General features: G+C 39.3%; 1 protein-coding gene across 3 annotated transcripts; it reads right to left on the reverse strand.

The window, feature by feature from the left end:
- Positions 1-856: 856 nt before the first annotated feature.
- afap1 (actin filament associated protein 1) lies at positions 857-16,542 on the reverse strand. 3 transcript variants are annotated; one of them, XM_086059960.1, is made up of 18 exons: positions 16,496-16,542; positions 11,841-11,969; positions 11,491-11,573; positions 8,661-8,769; positions 8,369-8,580; positions 7,993-8,172; positions 6,129-6,209; positions 5,917-5,992; positions 5,648-5,803; positions 4,951-5,162; positions 4,697-4,842; positions 4,482-4,596; positions 3,681-3,845; positions 3,081-3,210; positions 2,633-2,797; positions 2,309-2,499; positions 1,950-2,117; positions 857-1,837 (listed from the first exon to the last, which is right to left on the reverse strand). In XM_086059960.1, the coding sequence occupies exons 2-18, from the start codon at positions 11,965-11,967 to the stop codon at positions 1,811-1,813; spliced, it is 2,343 nt and encodes a 780-aa protein (XP_085916086.1). In that variant the 5' UTR covers positions 11,968-11,969; positions 16,496-16,542; the 3' UTR covers positions 857-1,810. The 3 variants fall into 3 exon arrangements, with proteins under 3 accessions (XP_085916086.1, XP_085916085.1, XP_085916087.1); XM_086059959.1 differs by lacking the exon at positions 16,496-16,542 and adding an exon at positions 14,917-15,080; XM_086059961.1 differs by lacking the exons at positions 3,681-3,845; positions 16,496-16,542 and adding an exon at positions 14,917-15,080.
- Between the last annotated feature and the right edge of the window lie 216 nt (positions 16,543-16,758).

The following is a 16,758-nucleotide window of genomic DNA, read 5'->3' on the forward strand; positions in this document are numbered from 1 at the left end:
CAAAATTTTGACGTGTTTGTTTCAATCAAAAAACATGAAGTTAAACTTTTAAAAACATACTTTAAAAAATTATTATACAATGTGCTGATTCAATACAACTTCGCTTGGTCTTTTTATTATACAATACATAGGTCGGCCTAAAGTTGAAATATACTTTTTAAAATTCCTTTCTTCAGGCAAGAGAGGACGGTAGGAAGAAAACGAGGGTAAGACGTTAACAAGTGTTTAAAAAAAGGAGATAAGAAAATATAAAAGGAGAAAAGGAAGTATGAAGGCAGGATGGATGCAATACAGTTGGAAGGAAGATGAAGGTGTGTGTGACAGGAAGGGATGAAGGGTAGACAGGGGGGAAATGAAAGGAAGAGAGGAGGCATAAAGGGGATATGATGGAAGGAAGCATAGAAGCAATAAGGGATAGATGTTATGAAAGAAAGGTTGGAAGTCAGGAAGGAAGCACGAGAGAGAAGGAAGGCAGGTAGGACTGAAGAAAGCATAGAAGCAATGAGGGATAGAAAGGAAAGTATGAAGAAACGATAAGAGGATGGAAGGTAGAGGGATGAAGAAAATATACTCAGGATGTGAAAAAATGGCTGGAGGGAGGAAGGATGAAATGAAAGAAGGAATGGGAGGACAAAAGAGATAAGGCAAAGAATGAAAATGGTATAGAGAAATTGATGGATTTTTAAAAGCTTTTTTTGGGACAGAAAACTGATTTCAGAAATATTTTTTACTCAGACTTTTTAACTAAAGTACTTTATTTAGTGTAATATACACTGTATATAATACAGTAGTTTGTAATATAATGTCCAGCTAAACGTGTTGTGTTTTTGTACATGAATTCACAAGAGCAACAAGACAACTTTAGAAGATATTTATTTATATAACTCAGTAAACACAGAAAGTCTCTCAAAATATGTACAAAGCATGTTATTGTCGTCAAAGTGACGACTGTCCAATATGAAATGAAGTAGAACATTTATAAGGTGCAAAAAACAAACACACATACCTACTCCCCAAACCAATCTGCTAAACTAAGCTATGCTACATATGGCAAGTTCACATTTATTGACAGAGTAAAGCCACCTCATGCTAACAGCATAAAACTTACCATACTTACTAAATATTATCAATTATTTTACAAGACAAATAAGACCATGAGAGCGACACTGAACAGATAAATGAGATAATTTTTCCTTGTAATATTGCATTATTTCAGGCAATATTCTTCCAAAATAACGTCATCTCCGAAATGTTGTCTATTTGTAGTACATTTATGTAGATTTCCCCCCCACTTTGAATTATTGTTAAATGAAGACTTGTTAACAGTAAAATTAAAATTGTATCTTGTATTGTTTGATTGGATTGGTAGAGTATTTATGTGACTTTTTTTTTCTTTTCAGAGTGGTTGCAATTCTTGGTGAGGAATGATTAAGGGCCATAAACCCCAAGTGTGGGAAACCTGCTGTGTAAAGAAATTCCTTTTCTACATATATACTTTAAATATATCAACATAAATAGAGGGAAGCTATAACAGCTTTTCTTGAAACATTTACAAATAAATATTGGATTTGGACTGAATCTGTGGAGAGAGGCTTTGGAGCAAAAGCACAAAAATTAAGTCAGGCAACACAATATGCATAGAAATCGTTATGTACACAACCAAACATGCTCAACAGTAGAAACGTGTCTGAAAACCAGCATTTCTTTGTTTTTTTTGGGGTTAACAAAAAAAGTGTGGGAAGGACCGTTACAAATAAATACATAGGCAATGTCTCCTATAGAAGAGAACCAAAGAGCCAGTTGTGGTGCTTTAGGTTCCACTCTTCTGTTCCCATTCCTGGAAAACAAACATTTATGACTTGTTTTACTTTTCAAAATTTGCATTGGAAAACTTTAACATACAGTATTTTATAATTATTGCAATTTCTTTTGTCTTTATTACCACTGACCTTGGCCTTCCGCAGGACGTGTCCTCGGACCGGCGAGGCCTTGGGGATGCCCTGCTGGCGGCGGAGCAGCGAGGCGCTGTTGACGGGCAGGGAGCAAGTCTCTGCGTCGCTGGTGTCGCAGCTGGAGAAGGGCGAAGACCCCTGGACCCGTCGTAACGTTGCCGGTGACTACGATGCAAAATTGCCAGGGAGAAACACCAGTTACTCGATGAACTTGACGTTTTACGTTGCAGTTTTAAGTGAATAAATGTGTAACTTTGGGAGGAAAAAAAGTCAAAAACTATAGGATAACTAAGTAAAGGACAAAAACAACCCCCAAATATCAATATAAGCTGTTATGGAGGCAGTAGCGTAGTGACCTGGACCGCTGCTGGAGCAGGTTTGGGTTCAATGGTGAGGCCCAGGGAGACCCCTCCACTCAGGGCTTTCTTCAAGCTGTCTTTGACCTCGGTCAGCTCCAGCTCCAGGTTCACTCGCTCCACCTCCTTCTGCCTGCACTCGTCCTCCACCTTCTTCAGGCGTTCAGACAGCGATGCCTGCGATCGCTTGCCTGTTGGGATAAACCAGTTCAACTTTGGCTGTAAACCTGCCGATGGAGCGGGTCCGCGGTAGGTGATCCGCGATATCGTGAGGGAACATTGTAGTTGTCTGGCCTGTATGCCTGCCTCTATGCTCTGTCTCACCTGAGGCCGCCTCAATAGCGCTGCGCAGGTCTATGCGTTCCTTCTTCAGAGCGGTCAGGTGGTTCCTGAGGTCGAGTTTCTTCTTGGTCAGCTCGTTGTCTTTGGCTTGCAGCCGCTTGGCGTCCGCCTCGACACGGTTTTTCCCATATTTACATTGTTCCGCATCTGGAATGCAAATGAGTGGATTGGATTATAATTGGTGCCAGAGATGCAATATGGATCAGATCCAGATTAAATGGATTTTGGTCTCTTTTGCTGCCGAATCTAGTCTCTCCTCCTTCCTTCAAATCAAATAGTTGGCAGGAACAGGATTTGATCACTTTCATTTTCGTAACTATACATTTTTTTTTTTTTTTAAATATTATGATTATTATCTTACATGGACCTAGGACTGAGATGGAAGGTTTATTTGAGTGGAACCAAGTACCATAAATTTTGTGGTACTTACTGGAGTTATTGCGTTTGAGTGACGCTGTCCCGTTCATACTAGCGATTCCGTTCTTCTTTTGCTGACTTCTTGGATCTGCCTTCTGTTTGAATGCCAACCCATTGCTTGTGGTTCCCTTCTTTCCCTTAAACTAAGTGGAATAGAACACAGCAGAGGTGCAACGTTTAATCGACAACTAATCGATTATCAAATTAATCAATAATCATTTTTGATAATCGATTCAAGACCTTGTTAAACTTTAAATTGTCCAAATACTCAGAATGTCAGCCTCTCAAACAGTAAATATTGTCAGATTTCTGAAATCTTCCATGAGGGGCAGACTGATTATCTTGTTTTATTTATAAGACATTGCAAACATGTGCTTTTACTTTGGAAAACAATAATCAACACTCCGTATGGCCCGTTATGCTTAGTGAAAGTGTTAGCGTGTACTGGGAATTCCGTGTAAAAGGCTCAGGCCGATATCTTCTGGCCTGTCTTCTATGGCAGCTTTAATTTTGCAGGCTTTATGATTGAAGAGCTCTAGTTGAAAGGGCAAGCTTGTTAATAAGGTTTTCATTGGGATGCTAATAGCAAAAAGCGTCACACAATGTTAGTCACCTGAGCAGCATCTTTGGTTTTAGTATCAGCAGTGAGGAATTTAGAAGAGACTTTAGAAACAGGTGTCTTATAGTGATTTGTAGAGACGGTCAGCTTGGCCGAGGGTATGTTTTCGTAGGAGTTCTCATCGTGCGCTTCTTTCCCACCTGTGCCGGGACTGGAGTGCTGCACATTAACGCCAAGAAAGGAAGAAAAGAGACGTTGCAAGCGGACAGAAGGGTGTTTAGAAGGACAGATGTTAGTAGATTATGAGCATCTAAAGGACAGAGGCATTCACACCTAAAAGCAAATCAATGGGAGTAAGCAAATTTGGTTGCCATGCTCAGACAGTCACAAAGGCCCTCGATAGTGATTGTTTTATCATTATAACATCATGACAACATAGCCATCAGACAAAATCTTTTGCCTGCTTCAAACGAAAATTTCCTGCGTCTTTTGTTTTGTTTTTGGCATGGCTTCATGATTGACATGCCTATCAAATATCATGTTACTTAGAGAAAACGGATTCCGGGCTGAATTTTCAAATTTGAGTGATTGGTCAAAATGACACTAAAATGGTCAACTTGCTAAATCTTTTCAAGCATGGCTTCTTCAGACCTTTTTTTTGTGGGTCTGCTCATGATTGGCATGGATACCAAATTTCATATTGTTAAGTGAAGACCACGTGGTCTACTCGGGCACAGTTTTTGGAGACTTTTTTTTGTGAGTTAAATTGACCACTTCCCTCATCTCCCATCACCCCCAAATGGAATGAATCATTTCCATGATTTCCTATAGGAAAATGTGAAACGTGAGTCATACCATTCCATTAATGGGTACGTCATGGTAGTGCAGAGCCATCCCGCTGGGGCAGGCATAGCTGCCGACTGTATTGTCCAAGTACGGGTTAGGGGAGACTGCACGCTTACTGGTAAAACTGGAAGAAACATTACAGTAATTAGTCGCTTAAAAAATTCTGACCAGTGTCGATTGGCTATTTTGACGTCTGATGGGGCCACCCGTTGCACGTCTCTCACCAGAGGGACTGTTTGGCCAGCTGGATTACGTTGGCGGTGGTCTCCACGTCAATGTAGTCGTAATGCAAGGTGGCCGGGTCTGCGATGGAGCCCGTCTCGGCTAATAAGACTCCCAGCCAGCGACCCATGGCTTCAGAGCAGGATGCCTGAACAGAAACAAGAAAAATGAAACAAATCCTTTCTTTTTATCAACATTAGCGCGCATATATTATTGAGCGGAAAAAAACCTAGACGCTGATGACAGCTTCAAGTACCTCCAATACAGCCACTTCCTGACCATTGCGTAACAAGCGGAAGGCAAAAGGGTGCTTGTGGTCCAGGCCGGGGCTGACTTCGCAACCTCGGAGTGGGAGCGAAGCGATGTGGCTTTTCAGGTCATCCTGGTCCTTATGCAGCAGCAGCTGGTTGTCTTTGAGTCTGCACCAGCGCTCCCTCCAGCGGTTATTGGACAGCACGTTCAGGTAGCCTTTCAATCAAACAAAAGGTAAGACCACAAATGAAACTTACTGCAACGAGCACGATATAAGTTAATTAATTCACTATGAAATAAAGTTTTGGGAATTTAAAAGCTGAATAGCCCACGCTAAACTGAAATGAAATGTATTGTGGAAATGAAGAATGTGAAACTTTAAGTTGGAATGGTTTGAGGAGGAGGTTTAGTATGTCAAATATGTTATACAGTACTACAAAGGACCTGCAATTCATTTATCATGATGCACAAGCTGTTTAATTCTTTACATTCTATTTAATTATGTTATGCTATATAATTTTATAAAGCACAATATTATAGAGTAGGCCCACTATTTTCAAATGAAACTTGCATCAAAGCACCACTGTTTGCTTTAGTGAAAATGTGGGATTTTTGGGAATGTGAATTGGATCGTCATGAACAAAAATCAACTGAAGTAAATTTAAAGTATCTGTACTTGATTCCTTTACACCACTGCTTACCACACGTGGGTACATCTTCCTCTGCTGATGAAGTCTGCTCATCCATGGATGGCTTCTTCTTGCCCAGCCCAATGATCTTGGTGATTTTCTTCCCAGCGCCTTTCCCAACAGTCCCGGTCTTGCCCTGCTCTGACTTGGAATTTTTCTTTCCTTTTCCTGGAATGGCATCACAGAAGGATCCCGTGGATGGATTTGCACAGAAAGAACCCTCACAAAGTAATAAAAATAATAAAAAAGTCTCCATCTCCAATCTTCATATTGATACATACCGTGGTCCTTGTTGTCGACGTGCCCATTCTCATGCGTTGCTTCGCCGTCTGAGCTTGGCCTGTCACAAGAGGATTTCTGAAAATAGTGGATCAAAAAATGTTGTATTAAAAACTAAAAACCTATAAAAGGGTGCATAATGTGTACAAGAATAGTGGTACGCGAACATCTGCTGATTGTACAATTAATATTATTATTATTTTTATGGTTCTACCTTTTCCAGTTCAGGTTTGTGGACTGGGGATCCGGAGCAATCCAATTCAAAAGCCCCATTACCACACACCTCTCTCATGACCTAGAAACATGTAATACAGTAACACAGCATTAGCCACAAGTGACTGTCATTGCCATTAAAAGAAATGGAAAATCTACACGCATTCTGAGGATTGCGAAGGGGTTTATATGGTGCTGAGCCTCGCTTGGCTAGCGGAAAGTTAGGACCATAAAACATGGCTGGATTAGGAATCCTGAAATATTTCCACAGAATTAAGATGCTCATTCATTAAGATTACATAAGTACGTAGGCCATCTTGCAAATGTATAGCTTTTGAAGGAAATTGGAGAGTCCAGAGGAGATTTTCCATATTTCTGACCCCTCGTCATTCTACTGCATTTTGCTGGTACTCTATCTCTAGTTTTCAAATTACCTTTTACTTTTACTCCCTATGTTTAAAAACTGATCTGTACATTCTACTCCTTACGTTGTCAAAATACATTAACACATTTTTTTCTCTCCAACCTACGTATAAACCCCCCCATAAATAAAGCTTATACGAACACAAACTGCTTAATTTATGCAAATGACCAAAACAACCCCAAAATGGCCACTACAAAACAAAATGGCAGACTTGCCGTGTCTTTTCAGGCCTGGCTTCTTGAGACTTTTTTTTGTGGGTGAATTCGTGTTAGGCATGCCTACCAAATTTCACGTTGCTAAGTGAAACCGCTGCTACACACATCAAGTGATCCAGAGTTTCACAATGGCTGAGGAATCTTGGTGCAATCATGCCAAGTAAGGGTTAATGAGATTTGCAGGGCTCCACGGGGCGCCAGCGTTCATTACAGTGACCCTCATGCACTGTGGACATGGATCTGCCAGTGAGGCTGGGTGATGCACGTCCACCCTCATCTTCCTGTGTTTGGAGCCAGAGCGCACTCAGTTCGCTGCTCTTGGCTTAGGGAGAGCATACGGCAATTATGTTTGTAGGGGGAAATGACAGGCTGTGGCTCTATGGCTTTGGCAGAAGGAGACCAGTGAGTGCGGCAGACACATGTACACTTGGAACCTCTGAAGTTGAGGCTCGTAAAGCTGGTCAAATTTGGGCTACACAAAATATTTAGCAATTAATTATTGTGTTGTATCTTTTTTTTTTTTTTTTTAAGAAGTGCACATCTACATAATGTGAACTAGTGCGCCATAAAAACAGCATACAGCAATTACTCCTCCTTAGTGTTGGTGTTAGTGTGTATTACAGTAATATAGTCCACTTTTTTTTTGATCAAACAACTTATTTTTGAGAATATAGGCATCTTGGGGGTGGGGTGGGGTGGGGGGGAATGGTATCTTTACTCGAACAAAATGCCTAATAATCCAAGAATAAAAATAAACTACAAATAATACAAATAAGGAATAAATATGTCTTTTTTTAATTATTATCTTGTTAAACTTTCTTTCCATTGTAATCATTAACTTTAATGTCCTAGGCTCCTAGCATTGCAACTTTATAATGGAAAAATGTGACTTTATTCTCATAAGATTACGACTTTTTATTCTGACAAAATACATTCCTATAGGCGTAATATTATGATTATGAAGTTGCAGCGTTGAAATTCATTTCTTCAAATATTGATTTGTGCCCCTTAAACTTTGACTTATATTGAATGATTTTTTTTAAATTGCTGTTGGAAAAAATGAACATCATCTTTTTTTTTTCCTTCACTGAGCATGTGACCAAGCCGCACCATTCATGGAGATGATGTTTCTGCAATTTCTAAGACTACAACTTTTTTTTTTGAATCCCAAACAAAAAAACATAAACATACATGTTCCTTTTCATTTGAAAATTGCATCCTGTTACCTTGAGCCACTCCTCTGCCTGTTCCTTGCTCTGCACGGCGAGTACCAGGGCATCTGCCCCTTGATGGACGATCTTCAGCTCATGCCGTTTCTTCTTGCCGTCTTTGGGGATGTGGGTGATGCTGCAGCCTGACAGGGTCAGCTCCATTTGGGGCGTGTGGTCTTTGGACGATTTGTAACACTATGAAGGAAAACCAGAACACAGCATTGATGTTGCACTTTCCGAAAAAGAAAATATATTGTCCGTAAGATGTTGTGGATGTTTTATAAAGGACATTAAATCTGCCCGTTTTGTTTTCAATTTTGTTCCCTTACTGTAGTCGTTTCAGTTATATGATGAAGCAGTGATTTGGGAAGAATGAAGAAGAACTGCTCACCAGAAGTTTGTTATCTTTAATGACGCAGAGAATCTTCGACCACTGGCCGAAGCGTTTCTTGCGCAGCAGGAAAGCGCAGATGCGGGCGTCTTTCACCAAATCCATGGAAGCCTCTTCGGAGGGCCACTGGTGCCGCGTCTTCCGACCCTTGTCGTCCTCTTCTTCCTCATCGTATGACTCGTAAGAGCTGCTCATAGCGTCCGAATCGTAGTCTGCGAGCGGAGGTAATCAGAGAGAAATGAAAAACGATGGACTGATTGACACGTCTCTTTCGAAAGTGCACGTCACTCACTCGATGTGATGTATTCCGGTGCTTTGCCGGGAGTTAAAGGCACTGCTTCCTCGTAATAACCTTCTGGTAGCGAGGAGCTGGGTAGAGGAGGAGGGCCGTTATTTGGAGCCTGCGAGGAGGACAGAACATTGCAAAAATTAGGAACATTCCCAAATGGGCATAAATTGGACGAAGAACATCAAAATGGCGTCTGCTCTGAACCTGATCTGGAATCTGCCCTGAATGATTTGATGCAAGTCAATTAAAAACACGAAAGAAGAAGAGATGAGATCCAGTATAGGATCTGTCGAAAGAATGTTTGCGAGGGGGAAAAGACAATAATTACACGGTACTGCACGACAGATGAAAACAAGGAAAAGGCCAAGGACAACTTTGGGTTTGAGAGATATATAATTACGCCTTGCAACGATGAATGGAATTGAGTTTGAGTTGTAAAACTGAGAGTCAAAGCTAAAAAATTAACAGAAAACGTCAGCACGGTTTGCTTGATGGCATTTATGTCTTTGGGGTAAGGTGTTCTGCCTATAATTGAATAATAATGAATTAAATATTATATAATATGTTTACAAATAATGTAGCCCACCTCTAATCGTGCTGGTGGGAGGGAAGCAGAACCGCGTCGACATGCCGGTGACCTACATACGCCGAGCAAAACAAAAGCTAACAAAAATGATGTATGCTTTGGAATTTTAGCGCTCGCGTGACGCAACGCCCTGTGTGTTGACTTGCCAAGCAGAGGGAGGGTCCCACCCGAGGGGGTTAGCGAGAGAGGAGGGGGGCCGGCATCGCTCTCCAACATCAACACATATGGAAATCATTTGTGCGCCATTGAAAGGACCGCTGCGCAAAATGTAGCGCCTGACGTAACTGGAAGTAGGTGCGAAGTACCGCCAAACATTTTCCTGGACAGTCGGTCGTTCCCAACGAGTTGAAAATCCCACAGCACAATCTGTCCCGTGCCTGGTAATTAACTGCGACCAAGCTCTCACCTGTGATCCTGCTTATGACCCTCTAAACTGTAATTGTAACTGGCCAGCATGGCAATTGCCTCGTAAACGCAGGCGACCCCTCCACAAGAGCTCACAGTCCCTGGAGTTACTGTGATTCCTCCAAATGGCCAGCGCAGACTGCAGGATGGAAAGCGCATTGTCGGGAGCTCGGAAAAGCCGCAGGCTGGAAGTCTCGCCGAGCGTGCTGGTTTGGCCGGGCTCGCGCGGGTCACAGACAGACTGTGGTCAAGGCTGTCTCTTCCTCCCCCGTGCTGACCCGCTCTCGCACAGTTCATTTCTTTCGCTCACAGGATAACAATATGTTATCCACGCACCGAAACTTAGTCTGGTAAAGGGACTAACTAGGCCGAGGATTTTTATTTTCCCACGGCAACTTGACGATAAAACCCTAAAAAAAAATTAGCCGAGGATTTTTATTTTCCCACGGCAACTTGACGATAAAACCCTAAAAAAAAATTAAAAAATAATTTATAACGTAAGATTCTATCTGCTAACTTTTTTCTCATAATATGGAAATTGGGTAATATTTAGAACTTTTTTGTTGTTGCTAAATTACATCTTTATTTATTGCACAAAAGACAACGTTACCTCTATTGGGTAACTTCTATAACTGTCAAACAATTACATTTATTTTATCAGATTAATCACATCTTAGAGTTTTTTGATTAATCGCGATTAATTGCTTAATAAAAAAGGCTTTTTTTTTAATCAACATTTTTCCCCCAAATTTGCAGAGCACCGGTTATGTGTTAATTATTTTGACATTTAATGTTATGAGGACATCTTCAACATTTTTGATATACTACACACGCTCATCCCATTCTTTTTCTTATCAGTTGATTACTTGCATAATTTAAAATGGGAAAAAAATGACCCCAATATTTTGACATGAACAAATATTCTAAATGTGATACGCAAACATTATTAAATGCTTTACTTTAATGCATGTAATTGTCATCCGCTGTCACGCTAAAGCCACTATTCATTTTTACCATAGATCATCATCTATGGTAAAAATGAATAGTGTGATTTATCTGCGTTAATTCATGATTAATGCGATAATTTTTTTGTGATTAATTAATCAGTTAACGCTTTAACTTTTTTCTTGTAATGTCACACGACTTTTTAAGTCATATTGACATTTTTTTCTTGCAATAATCACACATTTATTCTTGTAAAACTAAAGCATTTTAAATTACAACTTCACTCAATCAAACAATCACGGCTCATCTTGCGAATGTCAAATGACCAAACTCAGAAAACATGTGAGCTGTGATTGGTCGTTACCTGAGCCCTGACCAACTGTGATGTCATTTTCAATCTACAACAAATGGCAAAATGGCCGCCCCCTGAGATGGATAAAAACAGTTGGAGTTTGGTGCCTAATTAATATTTCACAAACACAAATATTAATCAGAATACTGTGTTTAGACTAGTGGGGCTGCATAGAACATATTGAAAAGAAAAATTGGGTTGCCTGTTTTTCATGCAAAATTAACACTTGTAAAATACAAGCATTTTTCTCGCAAAATTAAAACATTTCCCTCCTAGTATAGTATTAGCTTTCCTTTGGTGTTTTATGACTTCTCGTAAAATTTACGACATTTTTCTTGTAAAATGAAAACATTAAAAACATGTAACTCCCAAAATTACACTTCAAACTAGCAGGTAACTTTACTACCCTTTTCCTGTAATGAAAGTTTTTTTTTTTCTTGCAACGTTTTACAACTTTATTATGAAAGTTCAAACTTTTTCCATGTAATTACAATTCCGTACTTGTAAAAAACAACAAAAGACAAACATTTGGGGTCTGGTCTTACCAGCCAGGGGTGAGGGATTTCAGGGAGTGGCATCTGAGGCGGTGCGGGTAATCCACTGTGGATCTCTGCTTTACACAATGGCTCTGTGGAAAAGTGACAAAATGGCCCACAAATGTATTTCAAATAATAAGCAACAGTTTCTGTCATCCGCTTGCCCAATAGAAAATAAAACACAGGTAGTAACTGGAATTATCTCAAGCTATTGCTCACACGCGGACTGTAACAAGTTAACCCATTTGAACTTGGTTGCTAATAAAAACAGCAGCACCTACAGACAAACAAACAGATGCAAAGTCACCAAACATCTCATTTTTGGGGACATACTAATTTGCCGCAAAGTGTAGTGTCACCTTTTTCCGATAGGACTCGGTTGAGAATGTTGGAGAGGTGCGTTTTCTTTTCACGGATTCCGGCACTTAGATATTCCCGGTCCAGCAGGTCTAGGAACAGCCGGAGCTCGTACACCAACTCCTCCATTGCTGCACAACCAGTGATACAAAAAGACGCTAAATGTGATCAGTCGCACATAAAAAAGAAAAGAAAAGATTTTTGTAACAGACTTTTTTCTCTTAATATTATCCTTGCATTTTTACCTTATTCTAGTAATGTAGCGACTTTTGTATAAAAAAATCTTTTTAGTTTTGGACTGTATATTCAAACCTAAAACTATTTTTTGTGCAGACAAAGACAATTTACGACCAAAACAACGTTTTTGTTGTTGTTAGCAATATCCTCGTAACTTTACTATGTTTTTTCGTCTCATAATTGTATTGTTTTGTTCTTTTCAGTTTGTCCCTAATACATTAATTTCATTCATTTGTCAGGGGAAGAAATTATAGCGTTGTAAGATATACTCAAAGTTATGGTATCTTATCAAACTTTCTTCTACTCAATTACATTGTCATTCTTGTAACATTACAACTTTTTTCTCTTAAGTCACTAAAGTATTTTTTTCCCTTGAGCATTACTAGGAACTACACCCAACGGGAGACTCTTACGAACAAATCACAGGATGGCCGATGCAGCATTAGTTTCTGGCGAAAGACGAGCAGTCCCGGCTCTGTAATTACAACGTTGCGGTGCTCGCGATATTCCGTTGAAAGCCCGGTCGAAACATCACAGGGCCGGGTTGATTGCTATCAAACAGGTGGTTTAACGTACAAGCAGATGTTTTCCGACCCGAAAGTATACATCTGCAAAACCTCCGCGTGGAGCTGGAGGGATCAGGGCTAAGTCAGTTTGGAGAGAGTGAAGATGCTCCCTCTGGTATTTCTTTCCCAACGATAATTAGAGGGTGCTCGGATGCTAACCACAAGCCTCCAAGCTGCCAACAGCCTGGGATGAATGAGATGAGTGTTACACAGCGAGCAACATTCATATACCCAGTGGTGGGAAGTAACGAAGTAAAAAAATAATAATTCAGGCATCTGTACTGTATGTGAGTATTTCTTTACTTGATTTGATTGCGGCTCTTCTACTAATCTCTAGCACCACTAATCTCTAGTCGTAGCAGTTGTTAAACTTTCAAATCATCGTAGCATTTGTGCTAACTGGTGTTAGCCCGTCTATGACATTTCTCATTATATGTTAGCATTAAACTAGCAGTCATTAATGTGTTTGAAGTGTGAGGAGGAGGGGTTAAACTTAATAATACAAAAACAAACAAACCTAAATGGTCAGACAAACTTTCACCTACCCTGCGTAAATCCGAAACATAAACAGGGCTCACTGTATTTCGCACTTTTGAAAACGTAGCTGTACTTTCTAGTCTTTACTCATCACTTTTTTTTTGACCTACGCTGATGACAATGGTGCGAAAAAGCTAGATGTTAAATAATTGAGATCTTGGGGTGCAAAACATTGTATTTAGGATTTTTTAATGGGAATAAAACATTACAATTCAAATGACAAACTTTGTAAACTTACATGAATAAAGCCGTAATACAGTTCAATAGGACAAACAGAAGTCAAGTTTAAGTTAAATCAAGTTAAGTTAGCACTGTTTCCACTTGGTGAAGAATTTATATCTAAGTTTGGAATTTATTTTCATAAAAATCATTGTTCTGATCATATACCTGTGTGTGTGTGTGTATATATATATCTATATTTAGGTATTTGTTAGTGTTGTCCCAGTTTTGCAGCATCGGCCGATGCTGATACCGTACCGATACCTAGTTTTTTTTTTCTCAACATGAAAAAGCTGCCCTGCCATGGGTTCGGAGCATTCAGGGGCCAATAGGATAGCTTGGCTCGGCATGCAGTGAACACGTTACACATCAGTGAATGTCGTGCAAGAGCAAGACACAATCCAAAGTCCTATATCAGCGTCGGAAATAATAGTATCTGCATTTTACTTGTTAGTACTCGCCGATGCTTATACCACTGTTTTAATGCAGTATCAGGGCCTCTCTCGATACCGGTATCGGAACAACACTAGTTTTTGTAACACTTGCATCAAAGTCTGATTGAAGCAGATTGACAGAGTTTGCGTTATGGATGAAATAGCTAAAAAAGAAAAAGAAAAAAAAGAACAGGCAAAAATGCTGTATTGGTGAGAAAAACACGTATTTAAATAAATAAAGTTGTACTGTATCCTTGGGAAATTACTACTTGGTTTTAATAAAATGTAGAGTTTTTTAAAAAAAACACTATTTACTTTGTTGTGGTAAAAAAAAATTGTGCTTGTGTTTTTTTCTGATGGTTTAACGCTGGAATTGAGTTTGCAGTTCCCTACCTGTGAAATAGCTCCAAAAAAGTTGTGTTTACGAGAAATACATATTTATATAAAGAATGACTTGATTCTTTTACAAAAAAAGTTTTGGGATTGTCTTCTTTGTTAACACATATGTGACAGTTTTCAGTTTCCCACTGATTAAATGGCAACAAAAAAAATGACAGAAATAGTACATTTACTTTGAGAAGTTTGGATTGTTTGATAAAGAACGTAACATTTGTGGGACATTTTGACTCTGGAATCGAGTTTGCATTGTTTCCTATGGGTGAAACAGGGCCTCAAATTGTTAGCAGTGTGGATATTGACATTTTTACAGGCACTCTTCTGGCTCCCCCCCAATTAGACTGGAAGTAGCCTGGAGGTGTGAAAGTAGATGTTAGGGGAGGGGGGGGAAAGGTAAGCGATTGGAGGTGGGTGGGTGCATTACGGAGTGGGGGCTATGACCTACATAAATCATACTCTTCTGAACATACTGAAAACAAAGACTGTTCTTAATTAGTAGTACATCCATCTCGCAAGAACACCCCCATTTAGGCGACGAATAACTCGAAACACGAAGCAAAAGCGGTGAGTGTAAATGAGCATTTAAGTCGTGCTGTACATAAAGACCGTAAAATGTCGCCGTCACGTCCGAAAAAGAAAAAAAAAAGCATCTAAATTGAGGCAACTCACGAACTCAATCAGAAACTCACCCCCGCTGGATGTAAAAAGCACAGGCTCGCTCCTCATCATGTAATCCGCCAAATGACGGTCTATACAAGGTTAGACGTCCACGCTGTTACTTTTTGCCGTGGTTCCAGGCGTTTTTTCCTCGATTTTTCCTCCACCTCCTCACTTTCCCCCACCGTTTTCTTTCGTCACCGCCCTCGACGTGTTGCCTTCATGGACCCTCGGAGTTACCATATTTTCGTTTTTTTTTTTTTTTTTAATTACTACAGTAATGGTACCGATTAAAACAATGATTTTTTTTTTTTTTTTTTTTGGAAAAACAAGTTCATATATATACACATATATATAAAGTTCTAATCTTTTCAAATATAGAGACTTATGTTGTTGAGAAAAAGTCACAAACTTATAAAGTCATGGTATTATAAGAATACAGACAAAAAATGTAATACTGCCGGACAGTAGTATCATAGGAAAGAGAGAAAAAGTTGGAATATTACGAGAACAAAGTGATTTTTGTTACGAGAAATAAAGTTGTGATCAGACTATAAAAAGTCACAGCTATTCTCTTTGGAGAATAAAGTTGTAATGTTGCGAGAACAAAGTTGAAATGTTATGAGAGAGAGAAAAATCGGAATTCGCAAGATTGGAGACGTCATAACAAAATAAAATAGTTGTAATAAAGAAACATGAGAGAATAAAGTTGTAATGCCACGAGAATAAATGTGTAATATTATGAGAGAAAAGTCATAATGTCATGAGAATATATGTTTTTGTATTATAACAAAAAACAAAAAAATAAATCATAACCCAATTAGAAAGTGTCATTAGATTAAAGTGATGGTACTAGGATGAAAGGTAAGGTTTGGATGAAAAAAGTTGTAGTATAACGAGAGAGAGAAAATACGAGAGAGAAAAAATACATAAATACAATCTTAATGAAAATAAAGCAGTCATATGGGAAAAATTAGCAGTTATAGGAAAAAATTCTTTGCATTTCTTGCCCATCCTGGATTTAATCCCAGCCCTCTAAAATTTAAGAGATTATTTGTTCTTTTTGTTTTTATGTACACATGTCATTTTTTGACTTGACTATTAAAATAAGCTATAGAGGAGTGTGTTAACATACAGTATTTTGTGAAAACATAATATTTTAACAACAAAATTACATAAATGTGGTAATATCAAGGTAAAAAAGACAAATAAGAGACATTTGGGGTCATCCCAGGGTTCCAAACATTCTGAAATATAAGATGTTGATGGACATGTAGGTATAATGAATAACTAAATAGCAGCACTTGAAAAAAAACCAACAAGAAGGAGCGTGCATGAGAAAAGACCATTTCTTGCTAAGACACCGTGTCTGTTTGACGATCAATAAAACTAGCTTCCATTTGTTTCTCTGACAAGACAATACAGTACAACGCCCCCCCCCCCCCCCCCCCCCCCCCCCCCCATCAGCCAGCCAGCCAGCCGGCCAGCTCCCCTCCCTTTTCCAGCCACATGCTCTCCAAGTAACAACACACCAGCACAAATATAAAAAACACAAACAAACACATCAAGAAAAAGCATGAAAGAGGGTGAAATAATGTAAACGTAGCTCACCTCGTTCCTTTCTCAGGTTGCTGTATTGTTCGCTTACCGGTGGACAATCAGAGGCTGGGCTGGAAGTGACGCCTCAGTCCACAGCCAATCAGCGCTAAAGGGGCGAGGCTTATTTGTCGACAGAACGTTACCACACTGCATATAAAAAAAAAACTACAAACAATATATTTTTTTGTAATCGTTATTTTTGTAAAAGACAAATTGTTTCATATTTAAATGAAATGATGCGAAGAGAAATATAAATGAATTTGGGCTACATTAAA

This window comes from Leptonotus elevatus, chromosome 17, assembly GCF_054856555.1.
Source record: "Leptonotus elevatus isolate MCC_2025b chromosome 17, RoL_Lele_1.0, whole genome shotgun sequence".
NCBI lineage: Eukaryota > Metazoa > Chordata > Actinopteri > Syngnathiformes > Syngnathidae > Leptonotus > Leptonotus elevatus.